Source organism: Balaenoptera ricei, chromosome 1 (assembly GCF_028023285.1).
Source record: "Balaenoptera ricei isolate mBalRic1 chromosome 1, mBalRic1.hap2, whole genome shotgun sequence".
Classification (NCBI taxonomy): Eukaryota; Metazoa; Chordata; class Mammalia; order Artiodactyla; family Balaenopteridae; genus Balaenoptera; species Balaenoptera ricei.
In genome coordinates, this window is record NC_082639.1 from 113106130 (window position 1) to 113130621 (window position 24492).

Here is a 24492-nt window from a genome sequence, read left to right on the forward strand (position 1 = left end):
AGGAGGCGCGGGGCCGGTTCCAAACATAACGCGCTGTGGAAAACATGCAGCTCGGGGGACCCCCCCCCACCCCCGCAGCCCCCGCTCGGGGCCGAGCCCTGAGGGGCCCCAGGAGCAGCCCAGATGTCGTGCAGATTTGCGAGGGCCCCCAGAGCCCGTCCAGGAGCACAAAACCCCCTTCTCCTGGGCCCGCCGCGCCTTCGGGGGTTCAGGGCTCCCCTCGGGCGAGGCACCCTGACTCTCCAAGGCGCGCCGCGCTGAGAGCCCTTCCCCCCCCCCCCCTTCGCCAGCCACCTCTGGATCAGGCGGCGTCCGCCCTCCCCCGAAGCCCTCGGCCCCGCCCCACGCCGTCAGGCAGCCTCTTGGGCCGGGATAAGCCGCGCCCTCCTGAGGGCCTCCCCCGGCTCCCCACTGCGATCCGCCTGAGGGGCTGGGGGCGGATCCGCACAGTGGAGGGCGGAAGCGCAGGGGGAGGTGCTTCCGGGACAGAGGGCGGGCAAGATGGCGGCGCCCATGGAGCTGTTCTGCTGGTCAGGGGGCTGGGGGCTGCCCTCAGTGGACCTGGACAGCCTGGCCGTGCTGGTGAGGAGCGGCGTCGGCGCCCTCTGCTGCGCCCTGGAGGACTGGGGAGGGGGCCCGGACTAGCAGGTCATCCGAATTTTGCCAGGGCGCCTCAGCACGGGTGCAGTGGGGGAAACTGGCCATCAAAGAGCGTGCCTGGCCGGTATAGACTCAGTGTCCTGTGTCGTAGCAGCCTAGGTTTTGTTTAGCGATGGAAAGAGGCCTGATCAGGGGTTCAGAAGATGAGTTTTAGTTCTTGAACATCCATTTACTGGCTCTGTGACCTTGGGACGATCCCTTCTTTCTGGGCGCTGTTTCTTCATCCGGAGGTTTACTAAGGCTGGACGATCTCAGGGTTCTCCGGCTCGGCATTGCTGCTTTCTCCTCAGCCTCCCTTTCCTCCTCCTCAATCAACAGCATTTACTGAGGTTATTATTTATTTAACCAAAAGGCCCATAGCCAGGCTCTGTAGAAAAAGCTTTGGAGCCAGGCAGACTAGTTCACTTCACACATTCACTCACTCTTTCATTTAATAAGCATGTATTAGGCCTCTTCCAAATACCAAACATTGGCATGCAAAGATGAATAGCATTTGGTCCCTCCCCTGAAGTTGTTTACAGAAAGATAGACATGTCAGCAAATAAGTGTAATAAAATGTTCAGGTGCTAAGGTATAAGTAGGAACAGGCCATAGAGACTGCCCAGGAAGGGATGGTTAGTGCTTCCAAGTGAGGCTAGGTGTTCACCAGGTAGATGGTAGGAGAGAAGATAGAGGGGAGGATTTTCCTGGCTGACTTGTAATCATGGACATGTCCATAATCTCTGTGAGCCTTGTGTTGCCCATTGTAAAATAGGAACAGTAATGTCTACCCCTTTTTTTGTGAGGCAATTCCTAAGCATAGGGCATAGCACAAAAGGTATTCAATAAATGTTATTTCTTTTCTTAATTCCCCTGTGGGGACCATGTCCCTGGCCTCTCTGCCTTCTGCTTCCTTCCCTGCAGACTTATGCCAGATTTACTGGTGCCCCACTCAAGGTGCACAAGATCACCAACCCCTGGCGGAGCCCTTCAGGTACCCAGTGTCCCTGGGGGGTGAGGAAGGGAGTGTACAAGGGGAAGAGCAGGAGACAGACAGGGATGTGGTGCAGTTATGTATGGATAGGCAGCTAAGGGTCTGGTGGACATACTTCTTTCTCAACGTCAGGAACTCTGCCTGCCCTTCAGACCAGTCATGGAGAGGTCATCTCAGTACCACACAAGATCATCACCCACCTTCGAAAAGAGGTAGGTGGCTTGGGTAGGGGGGCTGCCAGTGAGAGAAGTTCAGTCAATTCAGTGCAACACACATTTATTGAGTACCAAATATATGCCAAACCAGACGCAGGGGACCGAGCTTCAAGGAACATGTAGTCTGGTTGAGGAGACACAGACGTGTTGCTGTGATGTAGTTGAGTAGTAGGCTAGAGAGTCAGCTAGGCCACTGTCAAGGCATCTGGATGCACAATGACTTCTGCCTTCTGGGTGAGGAGGGAGAGATGAACAGGCTGATGACACATGGAAGGGAAAGGAGAGTAGGAGAGAACAGTTGGCTCAGATGAGGTCCTCAAAGATGAGACCAGAAAAAAAAAGATGGGACCAGAGAGGGATTGCTAAGGGCCATTGCCCTTTTTTCAGGGACCAGGTCGGGCTTTATAATATGGAGCTCAGGATGGACGAGGCTAAGAGCCAGGGTGGGGAAGTTGAAAGAGCATTACGAGAGGATTGGGGAGGCCTAGGCTGTGCTTTTCACTGTCATTGGCTGTGTGACCTTGAGCAAATTGCTTAACCTCTCAGAGCCGTAAGCTCCTTATTGGTAAAACTACGGGGCTTAGCCGGGATGCTTTCCAAGGGCTCTTCTAGTTTCATGGTCTAGTTCCAAAAGTGAACATATTGTCAGAAGTGGGACCCTCTTATTCATTTCTACTTTCCCAAAGGTGGAGGAACCGGGGAATTAATGGAGGCTTGAGAGGCATGGAGAGAGGGGGTCCAGGTAAAAGCCAAAGTTCCTGGCGGGACTGGGCTATTGTTGCCTTATGTATGAACACAGCTTTCCCAGTTTCCAAAGAGTTTTCTCCTAACACAGCCACACTGAGAGAAAGATTATTATCCCTATTCCATGGGGGAGAATGAGGCTCAGAGAGATTTAAGGATCACACTCAAGAGGTTATTTGGGGACAACGTTTACTCAGGATGTGGAGGAGGGTGCTGAGGAGCAGATACTGGAGCCGAGCAAGGTGTGGCAGGCTGAGACCTGGGGGTATGGTTGGAATGTGTGTGTGGTGGTGGTGCCCGGGCCATGGAATGACATAGAAGAAACACCCAAGAGCTGGGCACTGGGGCCCTAGACGTGGGTTCACTGGGTCTTGGGAGCATGAGGATGGCATCCCCTAGTTCCTGAGGCACTGATTGAGGCCCAACCTGCATCTGAGCTCCACTCTACTAGTTTTGTGGTGTCTGGATCGGAGAAGTTACTGTTAGAAAGTTGCCGTCAGCAGGCATCCTGCCAGCTTTCTGTGGAAACTCTGGGAGCTGCTCCTGGTTTGTGGCTGGGCCTTCCTTCCAACCCCCAATGGGCGCGGGACGTTGACGGCCAGCAGGCTCCAAGGTCCAGGCTTCCCGCCAACGGCAACAGGCTACTGACTGGGCCCAGGCAAGGGGGTCTCAGCGAGCAAAGCCCCACACTCTACCTCTGCTACACTCAGAGGTCAGTGTGGGTGGTGCCAGACAGGATGCCTCCCTCCTTGAGGAAGTGTCCCTGGAGTCCCCCAGCATCCACCTCACAGTGGATGTTTCCTCCACAGAAGTACAATGCAGATTATGATCTGTCAGCCCGGCAAGGGGCAGACACCTTGGCCTTTATGTCTCTGCTGGAGGAGAAGCTGCTCCCGGTGCTGGTGAGTGTGCCCAGACCTCCCAGCATGGATGGTCAGTGGGGGAGGGGGTCGGGCATACACACAGACACCCCCCCACACCCACACACAGGCTTGGAGCAGCGTGGGGACCAGAAGCCCACCCTGGGTCAGGCAGGTGCACTGGCTCAGACCTGCCTCTTCCTTCCTACACACCCAATCCAGATACATACTTTCTGGGTAGACGCCAAGAACTATGTGGAAGTAACCCGGAAGTGGTACGCAGAGGCTATGCCCTTTCCCCTCAACTTCTTCCTGCCTGGCCGCATGCAGCGGCAGTACATGGAGCGGCTGCAGCTGCTGTGTGGGGAGCACAGGCCTGAGGAGGAGGAAGAGCTGGAGAAGGAGGTACCTCTGGGACAGGGGGCTGTTGTATGAGAGGAGCCCCCAGGACGATGGCCAGGAGTGGGAGTGCCTGGCCGGGGAGGCGGCACTGCTCCCGCAGCCGCAAGCTGACCTGGTGTCCCCCTATAGCTGTACCAGGAAGCTCGGGAATGCCTGACCCTTCTCTCTCAGCGCCTGGGCTCTCAGAAATTCTTCTTTGGAGATGCGTGAGTCTGACTCCAGGGGAATCATAGGTGGCTTGGAAGAAGGTACAGGTTCAGACAGCCACAGAGGCTAGGGTGGGCTCAGGCTCTGGACAAGAGGTCCTCGGGACAGACACTGGGTCTGGTGACAGTGGGGCTGTGTGTGGGCCCGGAGCCGCCTCAGTGGTACAGGAGGGTGGGAGGGCCGCCAGGCCCAGGAGGGGCCTGCTGGGCTGTGGGACACTCAATGTGCCCTTTATGCAGCCCTGGGATAGAGTCCCATTCAAGGCCAGGCTGGCGCCACCTGGGGCGCCTTCCCCACACCAGGACCAGAACTGTGTGTCCTCTCCTCCCCTGGTGGTCCCCTGCTGCCCAGAGCCTACCTTCCCAGGGCCGACTCTTCCTCCGACTCCATCTCTTCCCCTTCTCCATCCCACCCTTTCTCTCTGCTGCAGCCCCGCCTCCCTGGATGCCTTTGTCTTCAGCTACTTGGCCCTGCTGCAGCAGGCGAAGCTGCCCAGTGGGAAACTGCAGGCCCACCTGCGGGGGCTGCACAACCTCTGTGCCTACTGCACCCATATCCTCAGCCTCTACTTCCCCTGGGAGGGAGGTAAGGGGCAGATGGGTCGGGGGTGGGCGCTAGCTCTGCGGAGAGTGGGCAGGGATCCAGAAACCAGCCCCCTGACCCACCTTCCTTCCTTGCCCCTCAGCTGAGGTGCCACCTCCACGCCAGACACCAGCAAACCCAGAGACTGAGGAGGAGCCATATCGGCGCCGGAACCAGATCCTATCTGTGTTGGCGGGGCTGGCAGCCATGGCGGGCTATGCCTTGCTCAGTGGCATTGTCTCCATCCAGCGGGCACCACCTGCCCGGGCCCCACGCACACGGGCCCTGGGCATGGCTGAGGAGGTTGAAGAGGAATGATTTATCCTCATGCTCCCAGGACTGATTTTTCTACTGTCATGCATTCCAGGGGCTCCTATGTTTCCCCATTGTGGTATGGGTGGAAATGGGGTCCCACCCCCAGAATAAAACTGCTCACACTGACTGGGATCAGACATTCTCTCCTTTAAGAGGCTGCCATTTTTCCTCGCTGGACCAAGGGGGCCATCTGGGTGCTTGAGTCTACCCACTGGTGCTTGGCTTCTTTCGCTGCCTGTGCCCTGGTGCTGACATCTGCATGGGCCTGGTTCTGCATCTCCAAGAAAGACAAGCACTTCCCAGTTTTGGGTTCAGCTTTCCTAGTCTCTTCCTTTCCTTAACCTCTCTTGCCATCCAGCCCCCACCCCTGTGTTTGTACAGACAGTGAGCTCACCCTGGGCCTGGGCCCAGTTTCCACAGGCAACCAGCACACAGCACACGCTCACACAAGCATGGGGGTGGAGGACCACTGGGGCCTCCCGGTCCTTTCCCTAGGGGCCTCCAGCCCCTGGCACCAACTAGAGGGGAGAGTGAGTCACCCAAACCACTGCCTCTGGGGCTTACATCACTTAAGCTCCCCCCCAGTCCTGCTGTACCCTCTGTAGCCACAGACAGCATGTGAGCTGACTCTATCCCTTTGATGTCCATGCTGAGCCTAGGCGCCTGCTTGGGTATCTGTTCCATCACTGGCGACGCCACAGGTAGGTGTGAATGGAGTAGCCAGGTGAGATAGTTTCCACGAAGCCCACCGCAGGATCCTTGATGGTAAGAGGCACATCCTTAGAGGAGCTGGGGGAGGTGGGGAGGAGAAGCTGAGAGTGTGATCCCGCCAAGCCCACCGTCTTGTCTTCAGCCCAGTTCCCAGGCCCCACTGCTCTCACCGGTTTAGCACGACCACAACTGCAGAGCCATCAGGATGTATCAGTGCCACTGTGTCCAAGTCATTCTTCTCACTGGCAACCAGCCCCACTCTCTGGGAGCCCTCAGGAATGAACTTGCTGAAGTGGGAACAGGCATCGTCAGGGACCCCAGCCCAGCCCCCCTGGCCCTGAGGGCAGCTCCCATCAGTCTCTCACTTAAGAAGTCATCTTCCCTACCACCCACCCCCTCCCCCTAGAACCCTTCCAAAGCTCTGCCCTAACTCTCCAGGCCGCGAGCCGTGCGGCTGGGCGTGCCCTGCCCTCCCGCCTCCCAGCCCCAGCATCGGGCACTCGGGGATGGTCTGTGTGCCCACTAGTCACTACCTGCCTAGATGGTGCAAGAGGGACATGCGTGCTGCTCCCAAAGTTCCCACCCTCAGCACCTTCCTGCTTCTTCACTGGGGGTGGGGGATGGGGGCGGGGGCCGGGGATACAATCCCAGTGCAGAAGATGCTAGGACTGGTGTGGAGTGGGGGTGCCCGCCCTCCACTCACCTGAAGTGGCCAAGGTGGTAAAACATGGGCTGTTTGTAAAATGTGTCCTTGGCGATGTCCACGATGATGGGGCTGTCGACAAAGTTGCGCACCCAATTGGGTCCCCCCTCAGGGTTTAGGGCGAGGTTCCAGTCAGTCCAGCCGACCACATGGTAGAGGAGGTTCTAGGGTAGGAACAGGGCAGAGACAAAGGCCCCCAGTTAAGTGTCACATGAGGGAGACAGGCTATGGTGCCTCAACCTTGTGAGGGGAGTAATATCTAAGGAGGGAGGGATTGTGAGGACAGAGGCATCGCCAGAGAAGCTGAGGAATCTGAGGCCGATGTAACTGCTCAAGCATTTGGAACGAGGGTGATGGGGTGTGCAGATCTGTGAAGGGAAGGCAACGGAGGGGATCATGATATCCCAAAATTTGCTCCAAAGAGTAAGCCAGCTGGGGAAAAGCTGGAGAGGAGCCTTTGGTGAGACTAGCAAGGGGTCTGAGGTGGTCCGCTTTGCGAAAAGGGAGGCTGAGGTGATTCACCGTGATGATGCTGTGGCTGTACTGCACCCCTCGATCCCAGGAGCCCAGCCGCACGCTCTGCTCCCAGAACTTGGAGCCCACACAGGCCTCTGAGGCAAAGAGCATGGTGTCGGGGAACAGGCGATGTGTCTCCCCCAGGGTGGCTTTTGCTGGAGCCAGAAAGTCCAGGTACCAATGTACAGCGATGCCATGAACATACTTAGCTGCCTCTGGGTCTGCCAGCACCTGTACAGGGAAAGGAAAGGACTACTGGGGAAAGAGAGCCACCGAGCCTGGGTCCTGCACAAAGGGTTCTGGAAGAGGCACTAGGACCTGAGAAGTGGGCAGTGGGATGAACACAACTTAGAGGGGGTTAAAGTGACAACCGTGGAGATTCATGGGGCCCTGGAGATCCAGAGGGGGATCACCACCACCACCAGCACCCCAGGGGTGCCACCTGGGCACCTGGTCCCAGCCAGGGTGCTCTAGGAATCAAGAGTTGGGGCAGGGAAGGCACTCTGTTCGGGAGCCAGCCATTCGGATGCTGGACTTGGGGGTCACTAGGGTACCCATGGAGCTCCCGGTCCTTACCACCTGGGCCCAGTGAGGCAGCAGCAAGCGTTGGTCATCTAGCATGAGAAGTCGGACATTGCGGTGTGTACTGTTGGCGAGGGTGGGACCCAGGTCACGGGCGATGAAGTCTCGCTGGTGTTCAGGGGTGAAGCCCAGGCACTGGAAGGGGTACCCGCTAAATAGCCCTGCAGAAGGCTCGTTCTCAGCTGTCACTGCCCAGAACTGTAACTTGTGCTCAGCATAGGCATCTAGGAACCTGGCGAGGGAAAAGGTGTGTGATCATGGCCAAGACAGGGAACCAAGACCCTGGGGAATAGGAGGCCTGACTGGGTGGGGAAAACTGAAGGGCCTGATTCTGAAAGACCCAGAAGGTAGAAAGGTGAGCTGAAGAGATCTGGAGGCGGAACCAGATCAAGGGCTGGGACGTAGACCAGGGTGTCCGAGAGGGGAGGCTGGTCCGGACCCCATGGCCCTGCTGTTCCCTTACTTGACAAAGTATCTGGCCCAGGTCTGGTGGTAGAGATCCCCTGGATGACCCTTGAGTGTCCCCTTCCCATTCACTGCCCCATTGGTCTTGAGCCAAGTGGGTGATGTCCAGGGACTGGCAAAGAGTGAGACAGGGCGCTGGGCCAACTCCAAGGCTTGGTGGATCAGGGGTATCTAGAAACAAAGGTGGTGAGGAGAGAGACATCCAGAGTTGGAACATAAACAGACTGGCCCAACCAGTGTATCAGGCCTAGCTATCAGCCTCTGCCCTCCCACCCCAGGACAGAACACAGAGAGCAGGGGGCATGTTCTATGTCTCTCTGCAGACTGCTCTAGCCTGAGGCCTCTCAACCACCAGGCATCAATGCCACTGGGGCCTGAGGCAGCCAGAGTGCCCACCTTGAGCTTGACATCTTCCTCTGGGAGGCTGAAGTTGAGCAACTGGAAGTCATCAGGGGTGTCAGCATAGGTGTAGGTGCGGATGGAGAAGTCACAGCTGGCCATGGGGACCCGCATGATGTTGTATTCGATTCCTGCAGAAAAAGAAGACCAAGATATGTGTGTCTGAGTCAGTAGGAGAATGTGGGGCATTGTCTACCACTTGCCAGTCCTAAATTATGTCTGAGTCAGGGCCAAGGGGAACTTGGGCTCTGGGTGAAGCGCAGACCTTCTGAGCCTGAGAGGCCCCAGGCACTCAGCAGAAGATGGGTAGGACAATCTTTTTTTTCACTGGGCATTAACAGAGACCCAAATGTCAGGGATGGGTGGATGTCAGGGTCAAAGGAAAGGTCAAAGTGTCAATTGCACTATGTCATCTTGTCCCCTTCCTCCTAACCTTCTTTAGAGAAGTACGATTTGAGTAGTAAATCCCGTGCAGGAGGTGACAGGGCAAGGATGTTGAGAGCAGCAGCATCTGTCATGGCCCCTCCAAAACCCTTCACTTTCTGGAACTTCTGATCTGGCTGCAGGATCAATAGCAGCCCTGAGGACATCCATAGGGAATAAAGGGTGTCAGTGCACAGGGGAGAAACTCCATGGTGATCGCTGGCATGATTTAGCTCCAGGAGGACCCCAGCTTGGGTGAGGGGTGTAGTGGTTACCTGTGCCTGTGCGGTTGGCCTGGATGGTCCCCAGACTCAGCTCCATTCGGCGCCCACTGCGTGTGCTCTCAAAGCGGCTGAAGGTACCAGGGTCAGGTAGGGTCAGGGGGTCAAGAGAGTCACAGTATGTAGCATTGCAGACACAGACCACTGAGCTGTAGCCAAAGCTTTTAGGGCTGCAGGGGCGGGCACCTGGGAGGGAGACAGCACAAGAGAGGCAAGGGCTGAAGGATGAAGATGGGGAGAAGGGACACACTAGTTGGAAGGAAAGACTGAATACTGATTTCAAAGATTCTCTTGATGTACCCCACAGTTGATCTCAGTCACTCAAAAGGGTTTAGTGAGCATCTAATGAAGTCCACCACCAGTATGCCAGAGACTACCAAAGGACCATAAGGCAGAAGGGGGCCTCGGGGCTCCCTCCCTCCTCCTTGACTCACCTGATGCCCACGACACAGCCTGAAGTAGAAGCAATCCCATGAGGCTGGGAGCCAAGATGCCTACTCTGTCCCGGGGCTTGGGACACTCCTGAGAACAGAATGAGGAGAGGCTAGAAGGCAAGCCCCTCTCCACCTCTCATCTACTCTCCCAGGCAGGGCTCGACTGCCTGTGGGCACCCAGCCTAGTCTCCCACCTTTAATAGAATGGAACAAAGCCCACAGACACCTGGGTCCAGACACCCTCCAAGCCCTCTGCTAGTAATAGCTCTCTGCCCACCCCGACCAGGACCCTCCTCCACCCCTCTTCCTAACCATTTCTCCCTCAACCTCACCTTCCCTCCATCTGTCCCTCCATCAAAGGGCTGTGATGGCCTGGTTTCGAGGAGAGTGTGTCGTTCACTGAATTCCAGAGCCTGGATGGCCAGGATTCCAGAAAGAGCGACGAGACCATTTGGGAGCCCTGGCCCACTCACCTCTCTGGAAGGACTTGAAAGCTCCATCACCAGATGAGAAGACTGCAGGGTTTCCAAACCTTGAAGGGATAGAGTATCAGCTAAATAAAAACAGGGGTGCAGTAGCCTGAGGTAGCTATACGCACCAGATGAGCCCTGCGGGTTAATTACGGCAAAATGGAGTGGATGTGTCATGTGATAACTATGGGAGAGTCACATGACACAAGAAGTGAGGCAATCGCAACCATACTTGTAAAGGGCGACTGACTGTCTTCCTCCGGGCTGTTGGTGATTATACACCCTATGAAATTCTGGAAGGCATGTATGGATGACAACTTTAGGAAGAATCTAGATGAAAGATCTGAATGAAGGATTGGGTAGAGGTTCCCGAATCCCAAAGGGTGGGAACCACAGCAGGAACATTGCTTTCTTGAGAAAAAATTTTAAAGTCATGCTAATAAAGGTGATACTAATAAAAGAGGTTCACTGTGCAAAATACTGAGGCCAAAATACTGAGAGATGATTAAGAAGTCTTTGCCCTATTGAGGTTCAGAAGGCTTATAAGAGTCAGACTCTTACACGGATGGTTACAGATAAAGACAAAATTGGTAACAGGTGTGCACAGAGAAACCCTTCATGCTGGGGTTATCCTGGAAGGTTTCATGGAGGAGAAGAGGTGAGGTTTAGGGAATATTAACCAGAGAAGTGCAGGGACGATGGGCCCTGGGCAGAGGGACAGTGCTTCTCCAGTCCTCATTTGTTTCATCATCAGATGCAGATGAGAAGGAAATCACAGGACAGGGAGGTTGTGTAAAGTAGTTCAGAAACTGGAAAGTGTGGTACAAAGCTGCATCCTCAGTGGATGTGACAAGGGGGTTGTCCATGGTGTTGCCTCATGGGCCACATCATATTGATTCAGTGGGAGTGACACACACAATTATGACCTGACTGACTACAGCTCTCTGAGCCTACTTCCTCACCTGTAAAATGGAGGGAATACCACCACCTCACCAGGTCACTACTGAAATCAGGGAGATAAGCACAGTGCCTGGTACACAGTAGACACTTGGGAACCAGTTGTTTGTTGTGCCTTTTTGTTTTTTTAAATTCTCTCAGTGAAGTCTTTCCAGACACACTCCAGGCAAAATTGAACATTTCTTCTTCTAGATTCCTGTAGCCCTATAGGAGCTATAGTCTCACTGAGACTATACTGAATATAGACTATACTGAATACAGTCCCAGTGAGACGAGCTTGGTTTGAATCCTGGCTCTACCACTTACTGGCTGTTTGACCTTCAATAAATTACTTAATCACTCTAAGCCTCTGTTTCTCATCTATAAAAGGGGAGAGATAACTCCTTTCTCACAGAATTGCTGTGAGGTGTGTAAGTGTGATAATGTGTGTCTAGCACCCTGCTTGGCACCAAACACTGCAACAAGTTAGGGCTGTGTTTATGGAAGGAGCTTGGAGTTCCCCAAAGGAATGGCTTACTCATTCTAAGTAGAAGGCCTGGCACAGGGTGGGTAGGTGCCAGCTTATTGCATTGAACTGAACCATCATCACTATGTCAAATCTGCCCCATCTAGACTTCCTGTTTTTCCAGGAAATGTTGCACAGGGCTTGTTCTTGGGAGGAGGGCAGGTGATCTTATTTCCCTCTAGTTCACTCACTCCACAAATATTTATTGATATTAAGTACATACTACATTTGCCCCTATCTCCTCTGTTGGCTTTATTTATTTATTTTTTAACATCTTTATTGGAGTATAATTGCTTTACAATGGTGTGTTACTTTTTGCTGTATAACAAAGTGAATCAGTTATACATATACATATGTCCCCATATCTCTTCCCTCTTGCATCTCCCTCCCTCCCACCCTCCCTATCCCACCCCTCTAGGTGGTCACAAAGCACGGAGCTGATCTCCCTGTGCTATGTGCTCTGTTGGCCTTACAGCCCCACTCCCCTCCCTGTTTCCCTCTGCAGGCACAGAGTTTGTGAGTGTCTTGTTTCTTCTCTCACAATGTGGTCTGCCCTTGAGGCTTTTATATTTTATTTTCTAAATAAAGTTGGTTATAATAAGGGCTAATATTTATTGAGTACTTACTCTGTGCTACTCTATGTTCATAGTCTCATTTTATTCTCACGTGGCAGATACTATTATTTTCTCCATTTTAGAGATGAGGAACCTAAGACTCTGAAAGGTCATGAACTTGCCCAAAGTCGCTTGACTACTCGGTGGTGGAACCTGGATTTGTAATGAGGCGGGGCGGGCACACAGCCCTTAGCTCGCGGCTGTTAGTGCGAGACCCTGAGCGCCGTGGGTAGAGGTCCCGCTCTGCCAACAGTCAGCCTGGCAGTGGTCCTCTCAGCAGAGAGTGGGTTAGGCCGAGGCAGATCTCGGCCTTCTCGCCGGGACCCTCCAGGCTCTCCAGCCGCGGGGCCAGTGGGTGAGCTGGGGTGCCCCGGGGACAGGCTGAGGGCTGTGTCCCGCAGAGCTACAAGCCCTCACCACGGCCACCCACTGGCCGGGTCCAGGCCTCGAAGCAGCAGCAAATCTCTCCCCCATCCCCGCCTGTGCAGCCTAATGGCAGTGGTGGTCTCCATGGGTCCCAGGCCATGGAGGCCTCAGCAACTGCAGTATATGGACACTGTCATTAAGGTAACAGCTTCAGGGACTTCCCTGGTAGCATCGTGGTTAAGAATCTGCCTGCCAATGCAGGGGACACGGGTTTGAGCCCTGCTCTGGGAAGATCCCACATGCCGCGGAGCAACTAAGCCTGTGCGCCACAACTACTGAGCCTACGCTCTAGAGCCCGCGAGCCACAACTACTGAGCCCGCGTGCTGCAACTACTGAAGCCCGCACGCCTACAGCCCGTGCTCCACAACAAGAGAAACCACTGCAATGAGAAGCCTGTGCACCGCAACGAAGAGCCCCACTCTCCGCAGTTAGAGAAAGCCTGCGCGCAGCAACGAAGACCCAATGCAGCCAAAATTTTTAATTAATTAATTAATTAAAATAAATTTTTAAAAAAGGTAACAGCTTCAACCAGCTTCAGTCTCTCCCTTCACATTTCTGAAATTGGTACAGCTTAGATCAGTTGTCTCCCGCTAGGAGGTGGCCAGAGGTCAGGGTTAAGCTGCAAGGACAAAAAAAAAAAAAGCTGCAAGGACACTGCACATCATTACTTGAGGTCCACCTCTGTGGTTGGGGCTATTCTCAAAGAAGGGCAATCGTTGTGAGCTGGGAATTCGCCTGACTGGTATTTGCTACAACATGTATTCCTACCGATCCTATACAAATCATTCTCTCCAGTGTAAATGAAAAGCCAGAGGGCCAGCTGGGTCCTTGGGCACCTGGCTCCCTCAGTGATGATGGCTGGGCAGGGTCTGGGGACCTGGCCCTGAGGGTGCTGCCAGATGAGATCTGCCTCTTCAGCCGGGCCTGGGCACTGGCGAGAGGACCCAGACCAGGGGCTGGATGAATGCTCCCGGGCAGGATAACTAGCCCTCACAAGGACCCCCTCCTTTAGCCAGGGCCTGGACCCCAGAGGGTAAAGGTTGAGCCTTTGGGACCTTGCCCTTTCTCGTCAGAACAGAGAATAACATTTGTTTTGGTGGAGGTTTACAGGAAGGTCATGACCTGACCTCAAGAACAAAGCATCTGACACCAAAGAAGTCTGCAACAACTAACCACGGCCCTCCCTCACCTTTCCTATAAACGAGCTTTGCTGAAAGCTTTCTTTCGGGGAGTTGGGGTTTTTAAGGCATGAGTCACCCGTCTCCTTGCACGGCCCTGCAATAAACCTTTCTCTCTCCAAACTCCGACGTTTTGGTATTGTTTGGCCTCACTACGCGTTGGGCACACGGACTTGCGTCCGATAAGATTTGTATCCAGGGTCCTATGACACACATCACACATTTGATGAGTGCCTCCGGTGTGCCAAATGCTACATTAGCTGCTGGTTATTTTCAAAAGCTGCTGTGCTGGTCTGCAGCGTTTGTTTTGTACTGTTTTAAAATCGTCCCATGTTTTCTACACGTGTTTTACCTGCTCAAAATGAAGCCCAAGTTGGCTTCTGAAGTTCTGGCTACATGGCAACATTTCTGGATCTGTGTTCTTCAAAGGCATTTGTCAGGGGATAACTTGTCAATAATGAAACAGAATCCAGGACTCCCAGGTTGGGCAAGATGGATTGATTTTCAGCTGGGGAGAGGCAGGTGTGCCTCTCTTCCCAAGCTTCACTCTCCCTGTCCTGGGAGATCTCAGCACAACAGCCTGAGCACCCCTTTTCATAAAAAGTATTTCCTCACATACTCTCTACTATCCTGAAATGAACGTATAGATACTATGACTTACCTACACACACAATTTAAGAGAATCAATATAGTTGCCTTAATTGGCATATAAAGGAAAGATAATGGGACTATTTTTTTATAGCAAAATATGTTTTCAATAAGTAAATGCTTAGGCATGATTACCTACAAGACATTATAAAATAGTCAGATATGTACTAACCTAAATGGAATAAATTAGGATTTAACAGAAGCAAAAACAGCCCATGAATTAATAATTTCAATATGTAAGTTTCATCATATGTCATTTTTACAATACTTAATTATTATTGTGCTGCAAAAACATAAAATATATGATAAATCAAAATGCTTAAAAGTCAATCTTTTTTTTTTTAAATTATTTATTTATTTATTTATTTATTTGGCTGTGTTGGGTCTTCATCGCTGCCCACGGGCTTTCTCTAGTTGAGGCATGCAGGGGCTACTATTTGTTGAGGTGCGTAGGCCTCTCACTGCGGTGGCTTCTCTTGTTGTGGAGCCCGGGCTCTAGGCGTGCGGGCTTTAGTAGTTGTGGCTCGCAGGCTCTAGAGCGCAGGCTCAGTATTTGTGGCTCACGGGCTTAGTTGCTCCGCGGCATGTGGGATCTTCCTGGACCAGGGCTCGAACCCATGTCCCCTGCATTGGCAGGCGGACTCTTAACCACTGCGCCACCAGGGAAGCCCCTTAAGAGTCAATCTTTATGAATAAGATTCAGTGCATTCCACATGTCTTCACAAGTTTACTATTTGATTCTAGGCCTTAGCAATTCAGTAAGGAAAAGGACAGTCTTTTCAACAAAGGGTGCTGAGATGACTAGTTATCATGCAAAAAGACAAACTTAGGGACTTCCCTGGTGGCGCAGTGGTTAAGAATTCGCCTGCCAATGCAGGGGATACGGGTTCGAGCCCTGGTCCGGGAAGATCCCACATGCCGCAGGGCAACTAAGCCCGTGTGCCACAACTACTGAGCCTGCACTCCAGAGCCCACGAGGCACAACTACTGAAGCCCGCGCGCCTAGAGCCCGTGCTCCGCAACAAGAGAAAACCCCGCTCACCGCAACTAGAGAAAGCCTGTGCGCAGCAACGAAGACCCAAAGCAGCCAAAAATTAAAAATATATATATATAAATAAATTTATTTAAAAAAAAAGATAAACTTAGACCCTTACCTCACTCCATAATCAAAAATCAAAGCAAAATGGATCATAGACTTAAATGTAAGAGCTAAAACTCTTAAATTTCTGGAAGAAGGAAGGCTAGGAGTAAATCTTTGTGACCTTGGATTAGCCAGTGGTTTCTTTTTCTTTTGTTTTAGGCAACAACAAACATTTGTTATCTCACATAGTTTCTGTGGGTAAGGAATTCAGGAGTGGCTCATCTGGATGGTTCAGACTTGAGGCTTCTCAAAAGACTGTAGCCAAGATGTTGGTCAGGGCTGCTATCATCTGTAGTAGGCTTGACTGGGCTGAGGCTCTGCTTCCAAGTTAAGCCAATAACATAGGTGGTGAACTGGGGCTGGCTGTTGGCAGAAAGCCTCCGTTCCCTACCATGTGGAATAATTCATAGGGCTGCTTGAGTGTCCTCACAGCATGACAGCTGGATTCCTCTCCAGTGAGTCACCTAAGAGAGAGTAAGGCAGAAGCCACAAGGTCCTAGCCTCAGGAGTCACACATTATCATTTTCACAATATCCTATTGGTTACACAGGTCTTCTATACAGATGTGTGTGGGGCAGAGGGGCTAAATAAAGGTGTAAACACCAGGAGGTGGGGATCATTTGGGGGCCATCTAGGAGGCAATCTGCCATAGTCCGTCCCCTGGCTTCCAATAAGTCATGTCCCTCCCACACGTAAATACTCTTACTTCCTCCCGAGGTTCCCAGAAGTCTCATCTTCTTATAGCTTAAGTCCAGAATCTCTTTAGACAATGGTTTCTTATTTACGATTCCAAAACACAAATGACAGGAAAAAAAAGATAAATTGGACTTCATCAAAATGAAAAGTGTTTGTGTTTCAAAGGATGTAATCAAGAAAGTGAAAAGACATCCCACAAAATGGGATAAAATACTTTCAAATCATATCTCTGATAAAGGCCTAGTATCCAAAATATATAAAGAACTCTTATAACTCAGTAATAAGAAGATAACCCAATTAAAAAATGGGCAAAGGACTTGAATAGATTTTCTCCAAAGATAATATAAAAATGGGCAACAAGCGCATGAAAAGATGCTTGACAACATTAGTCATTAAGGAAACGCAAATCAAAACCACTATGAGATACCACCTCATATGCACTAGGATGGCTATGATCAAAAAGACAGACAATAACAAGTGTTAGCCAGGATGTGCAGAAATTAGAATGCTCATATGTTACCGTGGGAATGTAAAGTGGTGCAGCCACTTTGGAAAACAGTTTGGCAGTTTCTCAAAATGTTAAACATAGAGTTACCATATGACCCAGCAACTCCATTTCTAGGTATCTACTTAAAAGAAATGAAAACATTTGTCCACCCGAAGACTTGCACATGAATATTTACAGCAGCGTTATTTATGGAAACAAACTAAATGTCCATCAGCTGGTGAATAAATACACAAATTGTGGTATTTCATTAAATGGAATACTATTCAGCAATAAAAAGGAACAAAATACTGATACATGCTACAATATGAATGTACCTCAAAAACATCATGTTAAGTGAAAGAAGCCAGACAAAAAGACCACACATTGTGTGATTCCATTTATATGAAATTCCAGAGTAAGCAAATCTGTAGACAGAAAATAGATTAGTGCTTGTCTGGGGCTGGAGTGGGAATGGAGATTAACTGTTGCAAAACTCTGTAAATTTACTCAAAATCATTGAACTGTACACTTAAAGGAGAAACTTTTATAGTATGTAAATTACACCTCAATGAAGCTAGTAAAAAAACTTTACTTTTATTACATATTTGCAGTTGGTTCATTGCTTTTGCAGGTACACTACTGCATTGAAACTCTTTTAAACTAAGTATATTGCATAGCTGGAAGTGCTCTAATCCACTGAGTAGACAGATGCAATAATGTCAAGACAATGTATTTTATTTAAGCTTCCTTCTCCATAACGATCTCCTCCTAAATTATTGGGCTGTTCCAAAAAACAAAAAAACAACTTGTAAAACTTTTCTGCATTATTATATAATGAAGTCCTGCTGATTTATATTTGATTTTATATTTGCATATATTGTTGTTGTTGTTTTAATAAATTTATTTATTTATTTGCCTGCATTGGGTTTTCGTTGCTGTGCATGGGCTCTCTCTAGTTGCGGCGAGTGGGGGCTACTCTTCATTGTGGTGCGCAGGCTTCTCACTGAAGTGGCTTCTCTTGTTGCGGAGCACGGGCTCTAGGCGTGCGGGCTTCAGTAGTTGTGACACGTGGGCTCAGTAGCTGTGGTTCACAGGCTCTAGAGCGCAGGCTCAGTAGTTGTGGCACACGGGCTTAGTTGCTCCGTGGCATGTGGGATCTTCCCGGACCAGGGCACGAACCTGTGTCCCCTGCATTGGCAGGCGGATTCTTAACCACTGAGCCCCCAGGGAAGCCCTTTGCATATACTGTTGAGCAGAACATTCCAAAGTCAAGTAGAATGAGAGACAATTCTTCTTTGTTCAGGACTGTCCTCCATGTTATAGGTGGTCTACCTTTCCTGTCCTCTTTCCACTAAATTCTCAAAGTGCCTCCTAATCCTGGTCTCCACTAAAGACACGTTTCCAAAATGCCCTCTAGGGGGCGACTGAGAACCACTGCCCTTAGGGGAGTCACCTCAAACACCCAGGTTGCAGTGGCCACTAGGGACGTACTAGGTGGCCACAAATGCGTTCCTCGGTCCCCTTTGCACAGCACTTTTATTTTATTTTTAATTTTTTTTTGGCTGTGCTGTAAGGCATGTGGGATCTTAGTTCCCCGACCAGGGATCGAACCTGTGTCCCTGCAGTGGAAGTGCGGAGCCTTAACCACTGGACCGCCAGGGAAGTCCCTGCACAGCACTTTTTTTTTTTTTTAATTTATTTATTTTTGGCTGTATTGGGTCTTTGTTGCTGTGCGTGGGCTTTCTCTAATGCGGGCGAACGGGGGCTACTCTTCATTGCAGTGAGCGGGCTTCTCATCGCGGTGGCTTCTGTTGTTGCGGAGCACAGGCTCTAGGCTCATGGGTTTCAGTAGTTGTGGCACGTCGGCTCAGTAGTCATGGTTTGTGGGCTCTAGAGCTCAGGCTCAGTAGTTGTGGCACATGGGTTTATTTGCTCCACGGCATGTGGGATCTTCCCGGGCCAGGGCTCGAACCCATGTCCCCTGCATTGGCAGGCAGATTCTTAACCACTGCACCACCAGGGAAGCCCTCTGCACAGCACTTTTAAAAGACTTAGCTAAACACCAAGGGAGGACAACTGGGAAATAAATATAAGCGAAAAGCAGAAATACAAAAATAGTTTGGCTGACCCAGCACAAGAGTTCTGTTCCCACTTCAGCCAGCCCTGTGACGAGCTGTAGGCTTGACTCAGATAGCAAACTCCAGCCCTGGAGCCTGGCAAGTACCATGTCACAGGCCCCTTGCTCTTTAGGTCTCAGATCAACTCCCCAAGGAGGGTGCCTCCTCCCAGTTCCACTGTCACCTCCATGGTCAAGTCAAAGAGAGACACTCTTATGCCATGCATAGCAGAGTAGGTGCTCAAAAAATACTTAAAGAGATGAATGAATGGATAAACCTTACCAGTCAACCTGGAACCTGTCCTTTCAGCTCTGGTTTCTGATCTGAAGATACACCACTCCTCCTGATTAATGACACCAAATGACTTGTTTCTCCAGTGAGACCCTTCTGCCCCTTAATTGCTAGGGTGTGGCTTCACCCTTGGATTCATCTGATTAACCAACTTTTTTTTTTCAGCTCTATTGAGATATAATTGACGTAACACTGTGTAAGTGTGTAAGTTTAAGGCGTAGAACTGATGACTTGATACATGTATATGTTGCCAAATGATTATGGCAATAAAGTTAGTTTGATTAACCAACTATTTTTTTTTAAATATTTGTTTATTTATTTATTTGGCTGCACTGGGTCTTAATTGCAGCACGCGGAAACTTAGTTGCGGGATATGGGATCTAGTTCCCTGACCAGGGATTGAACCTGGGCCCTCTGCATTGGCAGCATGGAGCCTTAGCCACTGGACCACCAGGGAAGTCCCTGATTAACCAACTCTTAAACAATAACCATAGCATACTTGTAAAGCCCAGTGCAAAATGAAAGTATTTGTACCTCACATGCTCTCCTATAATTTTTCTCAAGATACCAACAGTCAATCTTTCACAAGTGCTTATTACATGCATTAGCCTGACAACCCCATGTTACAGACGAGAAAACTGACTTAGGTCAAGTGAGTGGCAGAGTCAAGCCTAAATTCAGGTCTGTCCTACTCTGAAGCCCAAGCAGCTCTTAGCCATCATGTCATACAGCCTCCCAGATATTTCAGTTGCATATTTTCAGTCTTCTGGAAGTTTATAAATGGCCACAGGGCAAATCTCATGGTTACTATTTCTCTGAAACCTTAAAACTCTTCACTTAGAGACAAGCACAGAATCGGGGCTCAAGTTTACTGAATGAATGAATGGGTTAAGTTACCAACTGCACCCTCTCGCTGTTTAAGGTTCTGCTTGTCAGTGTTTCAGAGACTGTCCTTGGTGTAGTTTGAAGCAAAGGAGTGGTGAACTTCAGGAAGAATGAGGTTAACTCTGAACAAGACTATTACAGTGAAAGTGAGACCTAACTGAGGCGATTTGGTGGAGTCAACAGGAAGTATGATTCAAATACTGAACAACTGTGAGCCTGCTCGCACCTTCCTTATTGTTCTGAGCTTCCCATGCAGGGTTGTAATGAGGCTCATTGAAGATAACAGTACCTGAGAAGGGACTTCCCTGGTGGCGCAGTGGTTAAGAATCCACCTGCCAATGCAGGGGGCGGGGGTTCGAGCCTCGGTCCGGGAAGATCCCACATGCCACGGAGCAACTAAGCCCAGGCACCACAACTACTGAGCCTGCGCGCTAGAGCCCGCAAGCCACAACTACTGAGCCCACACGCCTAGAGCCTGTGCTCTGTAACAAGAGAAGCCACCGCAATGAGAAGCCCCTGCACCACAAGGAAGAGTAGCCCCCACTCGCCACAACTAGAGAAAGCCTGTGCACAGCAACAAAGACCCAACGCAGTCAAAAAAAAAAAAAAAAAATCTGAGGTGTTCCTTGTGAACTGTAAAATTCCATATAGATGGCTGGAATTATTACTGTTATTGTTATCCAGGCTTTGTTTCTTCTCTCCAGGTACAGTAGAAGGAGTCTTCTGTGCGAGGCCTCTACCTCCACCCTTGCTCCCTCCGGCCGCCACCATTTCTCTCCTGTTCCCCTCAAGAAGAGGCAATAAGGAAGGGTGTTTCAGCATGAACACCCGAGTGATTATACAGGATTGAAATCCCTGCTTCATTTCTCACTAGAACTGAGATATTGGGAAGTTACTTGACTTCTCAGAGCTTCAGTTTTCTCATCTCCAAAACTCTTGCCTCGTGGGTTGTTATGAGGATTTCATGCAACAATGCATGTAATATTACTCAGAGCCAAACCTCTGGAATGAGTTGCTACGCCTGATGAGTCCTCTCTCCACTTCCTACACTCCATGGGCTGATACTGGACCCTCCTGGCTCCAAAACTGCTCTTGCCAAGGTCACTAATGATCCCTCTGTTGCTAAGTCCAATGAATAGTGCTCAGCCCTTTTTTTAAAAAATATAAATGTATTTATTTATTTATTTTGGTCTGCGTTGGGTCTTTGTTGCTGCGTGCGGGCTTTCTCTAGTTGCGGCGAGCGGGGCTACTCTTCGTTGCGGTGCGTGGGCTTCTCATTGCGGTGGCTTCTCTTATTGCGGAGCACGGGCTCTAGGCACGGGGGCTTCAGTAGTTGCAGCGCATGGGCTCAGTAGTTGTGGCGCACAGGCTCAGTAGTTGTGGCACTCTGCGACATGTGTGATCTTCCCGGACCAGGGCTCGAACCCGTGTCCTCTGCATTGGCAGGTGGATTCCTAACCACTGCGCCACCAGGGAAGTCCCTGCTCAGCCCTATTTGACTGGACTTTTTACCTCAGTTGACACATAGCCCCTCCCTCCTAGAAGCACTCTCTTTTGTTTTCATGACTCCACACTCTGCTGCTTTGGATGTCCTCCCACTTCTTTGGCTGTTCCTTCTCTTTTGCAGGCTTCGCGTCCTCTTTCTGTCTGTTCCTTAGGGTTTTATCCTAGGCCTTCTCTTGTCATACGTCATGCTCTCTCCACAGAGATAACCCATGGCTTTGACTAACCTAATTGTTTTCTGGTTCCACAATCTCCACTTCCAATCCCAATCCTTCTCCTGGGATGGACTCTGTGATGTGACTCTGCCCTCCAGACCTTTCCTCTGGGTGTCTCACAGACACTTCAGCAGGACCATCATGAGAGCATCATCTCCTCCAGCCAAACCTACTTTTCCTCCTGTGTTTTCTTTCCCCATGAATAGAACCTCTTCCTCACAGAACCTGGGGCTCATCCTTGACTCTGTCCTTTCCCTGTACCCTTCTCCCTGTCAATTCTCTTCTAAACTACTGAAACATCTCTTGCTTGGCCTCCTACACTCTACTTTTCTCCTCCAATCCATTCTCCAAGAACTGGATGGTCTAACTAAAATACAAATTCTGAAGCTACCACTCTCCCTCCTAAAATCCTTCAACGGCTCCACACTGCCTTTTAAGAGGGCTACCGGGACCTGGCATCTTTGTTCCAGTCTCATTTCTCACCTCTCCACTTGGACCATATGCTCCAATCACATTTCATCTAATAGGCCACATTCCATCTTGCCTCTCTGCTCTATGTTATTTTCTTCTCCTCTCTTGAAAAAAATGAATAACTATTCTTTTTCATCATTAACTCCTCAGCCTTAATGTCCCTACCATCAGTACCATTTTCCTGACACCCCTGAATGAGCTGGGCACCCCTGCTATGCGCTCCCCAAGACACATATATGACAAATCATAATTGGGCATCTACTATGTGCCAGGCACTGTTCTAGACCCTGGTGATACAGTAATGAATAAGATTATAAAGTCCCTGGCCCTACGGAGCTTATATTCTAGTGGTGGTGGAAGACAAAAAACAGGTAATTTCAGGTGGCCGTGAGAACTATGAAACAAAATAAAGGGGAAGGGGGACTTCCCTGGCGGTCCAGTGGTTAGGACTTAGCCTTCCAATGAAGGGGGTGCGGGTTCGATCCCTGGTGGGGGAGCGAAGATTCCCACATGTCTTTAAGCCAAAAAACCAAAACATAAAACAGAAGCAACATTGTAACAAATTCAATAAAGGCTTTAAAAATGGTCCACATCAAAAAAAAAAAATCTTAAAAAAAAAAGGGGGTAAGGAAGCTGGACAGAAGGAGTGAGTGGGACAGTGGTAAGAAGTGAGTTTGGAGTAAAAGGTTGGGGGTCAGATTCTGCAGGGCCTTGGTGGCCACAGTGAGGAGTCTGAATTTTGTTCCAAAATGGAAATTCACTGGACAGTTTGGGGCAGGGAAGTGACAACATCAGATTTATATTTTTAAAAGATCACTTTGGCTGCTGTGTAGAAATCAGACTGTAAGGGGCACGACGGAGACCAGCCTCCAATTACAGCCTGCCACAGACTGGCCCCCTTGTTCTACATCCTCTCTGCCTCAGAATCCTCTCAAAGGCTCTTCTTTACTATGCATCACTCTTCACCTCCATTTAGCCTAGGTAATGCCTATTCATCTTTCTTTCAGAACTCAGCTCATATGTCATTTTCTCCAAGAAATTCTCTCCTTTCACACACACCCCTCCTGTGTGTGAGGAGCCCTTACATCTCCTTTGTAGCTCTTATTACATTTGCAATTAATTGTACAAATGGCTTAATGTCAGTTATAGCACCCAGTGGCCTGCTAACTCCTTTGTCTGCTGATCTGTCCGTGAGAAAGCCCAGTAGGGCGGGGATCAGTCTGTATCCCCAGTACGTAGCACAGCACCCGGTGCTCGTCCCGTGCTCATTGAACATCTGTCGGATGATTGAAGAATGGATAAATTACATAGACCTTCTTCCCACTCCACCCCTCAAAAAAGCAAGTGGGTAGAAGAGGATTTGAAGATTTCCCCCCTCTTCTTCATTAGTAAAATACAACCATCCCTACAATTAATAATAACAACGATGATAAAAAGGTGAAGTGCAGACGCAGGGAAAGGAGAGTTAAGATCCAAAAAGTACAAAATCCATTACGCCTACCGTCGGCGAAGCGAAACAGCAGCCCCAAACGGAGGCGAAGGGAAATCCCAGAGCAGCCTGCAAAGCGGGGTGGGCGGGGCGGTAGAAGGGGGCTCAGCAGAGCTAGGCTGCACTCCACCACGCGCAGCCGCGAGACACGCAGGGCCGGCGGGGCGGGGCCGGGGCCTAGCTCAAGAAGGGAGACCCCCGAATCGTCAGGAGGCGGGACGCAGGCCCTTTCCTCACGTCTTATTGGTTGTGCTGGGGACGGACTGTTTTCGCTGACCAGCCGTAGCCCAAATAGGGCGCAAGCGTATCCGGGGGTCTATTCGGAAAGTGGGCGCGGAAAGCGAGAAGCGCGCATGCGTCTCGTTTTACAATCGCCAGCACAACCTAAGGGATGGGGGGATTGAAGTCCCTCAATGAGTCCAGCTTACGGAAGTTGAGGTGGATTCTTGAGCTTCCTCCTTTGGGAGCCTCAGGATAGGGAACATTCAGTGCCCAGAAATTGCCCCGTTGGGAATCCCAATCTCCACTCCCTGCTACCTCATTTTGTCGTTCTGGCCGCGCCCTAACTCTCCCTCCCTGAAGCTGGGTTGTTATGATGGTGAATTATTCAAGAAGCCTTGCAGCCAGACGCCATCTATGGGCAGTGCCTCTCCCTACCCCCTTCCTCTCCTGTAGGGCCCCACGGCTATCCCCAAAGTCATAGGGTCTCCAAGCTGTTTACAAGGCCCCACTCTGCCTTTTAATAACTTAATGAGTTTCCTGAGGACCTACTAAGTGTTAGATCCAGTGCAATGAGCAAGCCCCTGCTCTCAGGAGCTTGCATTCTGTGGGACGACACAGAAAACAAAAACAAGATAATTTTGGATAGTGATAGGTGTTCAAAACAAGGCGGTATGATAGAATGGGGAGTGCTCAACAAAAACGTG

General features: G+C 50.5%; 2 protein-coding genes across 5 annotated transcripts; one reads left to right on the plus strand and one right to left on the minus strand.

The window, feature by feature from the left end:
* The first annotated feature begins 44 nt into the window (after positions 1–44).
* Positions 45–5084, plus strand: MTX1 (metaxin 1). The gene is given in 9 exon segments (XM_059933123.1): positions 45–269; positions 271–582; positions 1564–1633; positions 1766–1845; positions 3402–3494; positions 3675–3857; positions 3984–4060; positions 4492–4646; positions 4747–5084. Coding segments are annotated over 9 exon segments (1410 nt in total). The 3' UTR covers positions 4962–5084.
* On the minus strand, positions 1893–23755 carry GBA1 (glucosylceramidase beta 1). 4 transcript variants are annotated; one of them, XM_059933089.1, is made up of 12 exons: positions 23579–23755; positions 9805–10004; positions 9473–9560; positions 9033–9224; positions 8768–8914; positions 8332–8465; positions 7934–8106; positions 7465–7702; positions 6895–7119; positions 6373–6536; positions 5840–5956; positions 1893–5747 (listed from the first exon to the last, which is right to left on the minus strand). In XM_059933089.1, exons 2-12 carry the CDS (start codon positions 9970–9972, stop codon positions 5642–5644), a joined length of 1752 nt encoding a protein of 583 aa, XP_059789072.1. In that variant the 5' UTR covers positions 9973–10004; positions 23579–23755; the 3' UTR covers positions 1893–5641. The 4 variants fall into 4 exon arrangements, with proteins under 4 accessions (XP_059789072.1, XP_059789083.1, XP_059789091.1 ...); XM_059933100.1 differs by having other exon boundaries at positions 9946–10004; positions 23579–23752; XM_059933108.1 differs by lacking the exon at positions 23579–23755 and adding an exon at positions 15598–15828 and having other exon boundaries at positions 9946–10004.
* Positions 23756–24492: the final 737 nt, after the last annotated feature.

Bases quoted from the DNA above. Each gene is read 5' to 3' on its own strand.
- GBA1 (XM_059933089.1), bottom strand. From the start codon at position 9,972: ATGGAGCTTTCAAGTCCTTCCAGAGAGGTGAGTGGGCCAGGGCTCCCA. The intron at 8,915-9,032 runs GTAACCACTACA...GGATGTCCTCAG, and splicing joins GGCCAACCGCACAGGCACAG to GGCTGCTATTGATCCTGCAG. The intron at 5,748-5,839 runs GTGAGAGCAGTG...CACCTCCCCCAG, and splicing joins GTTGTGGTCGTGCTAAACCG to CTCCTCTAAGGATGTGCCTC.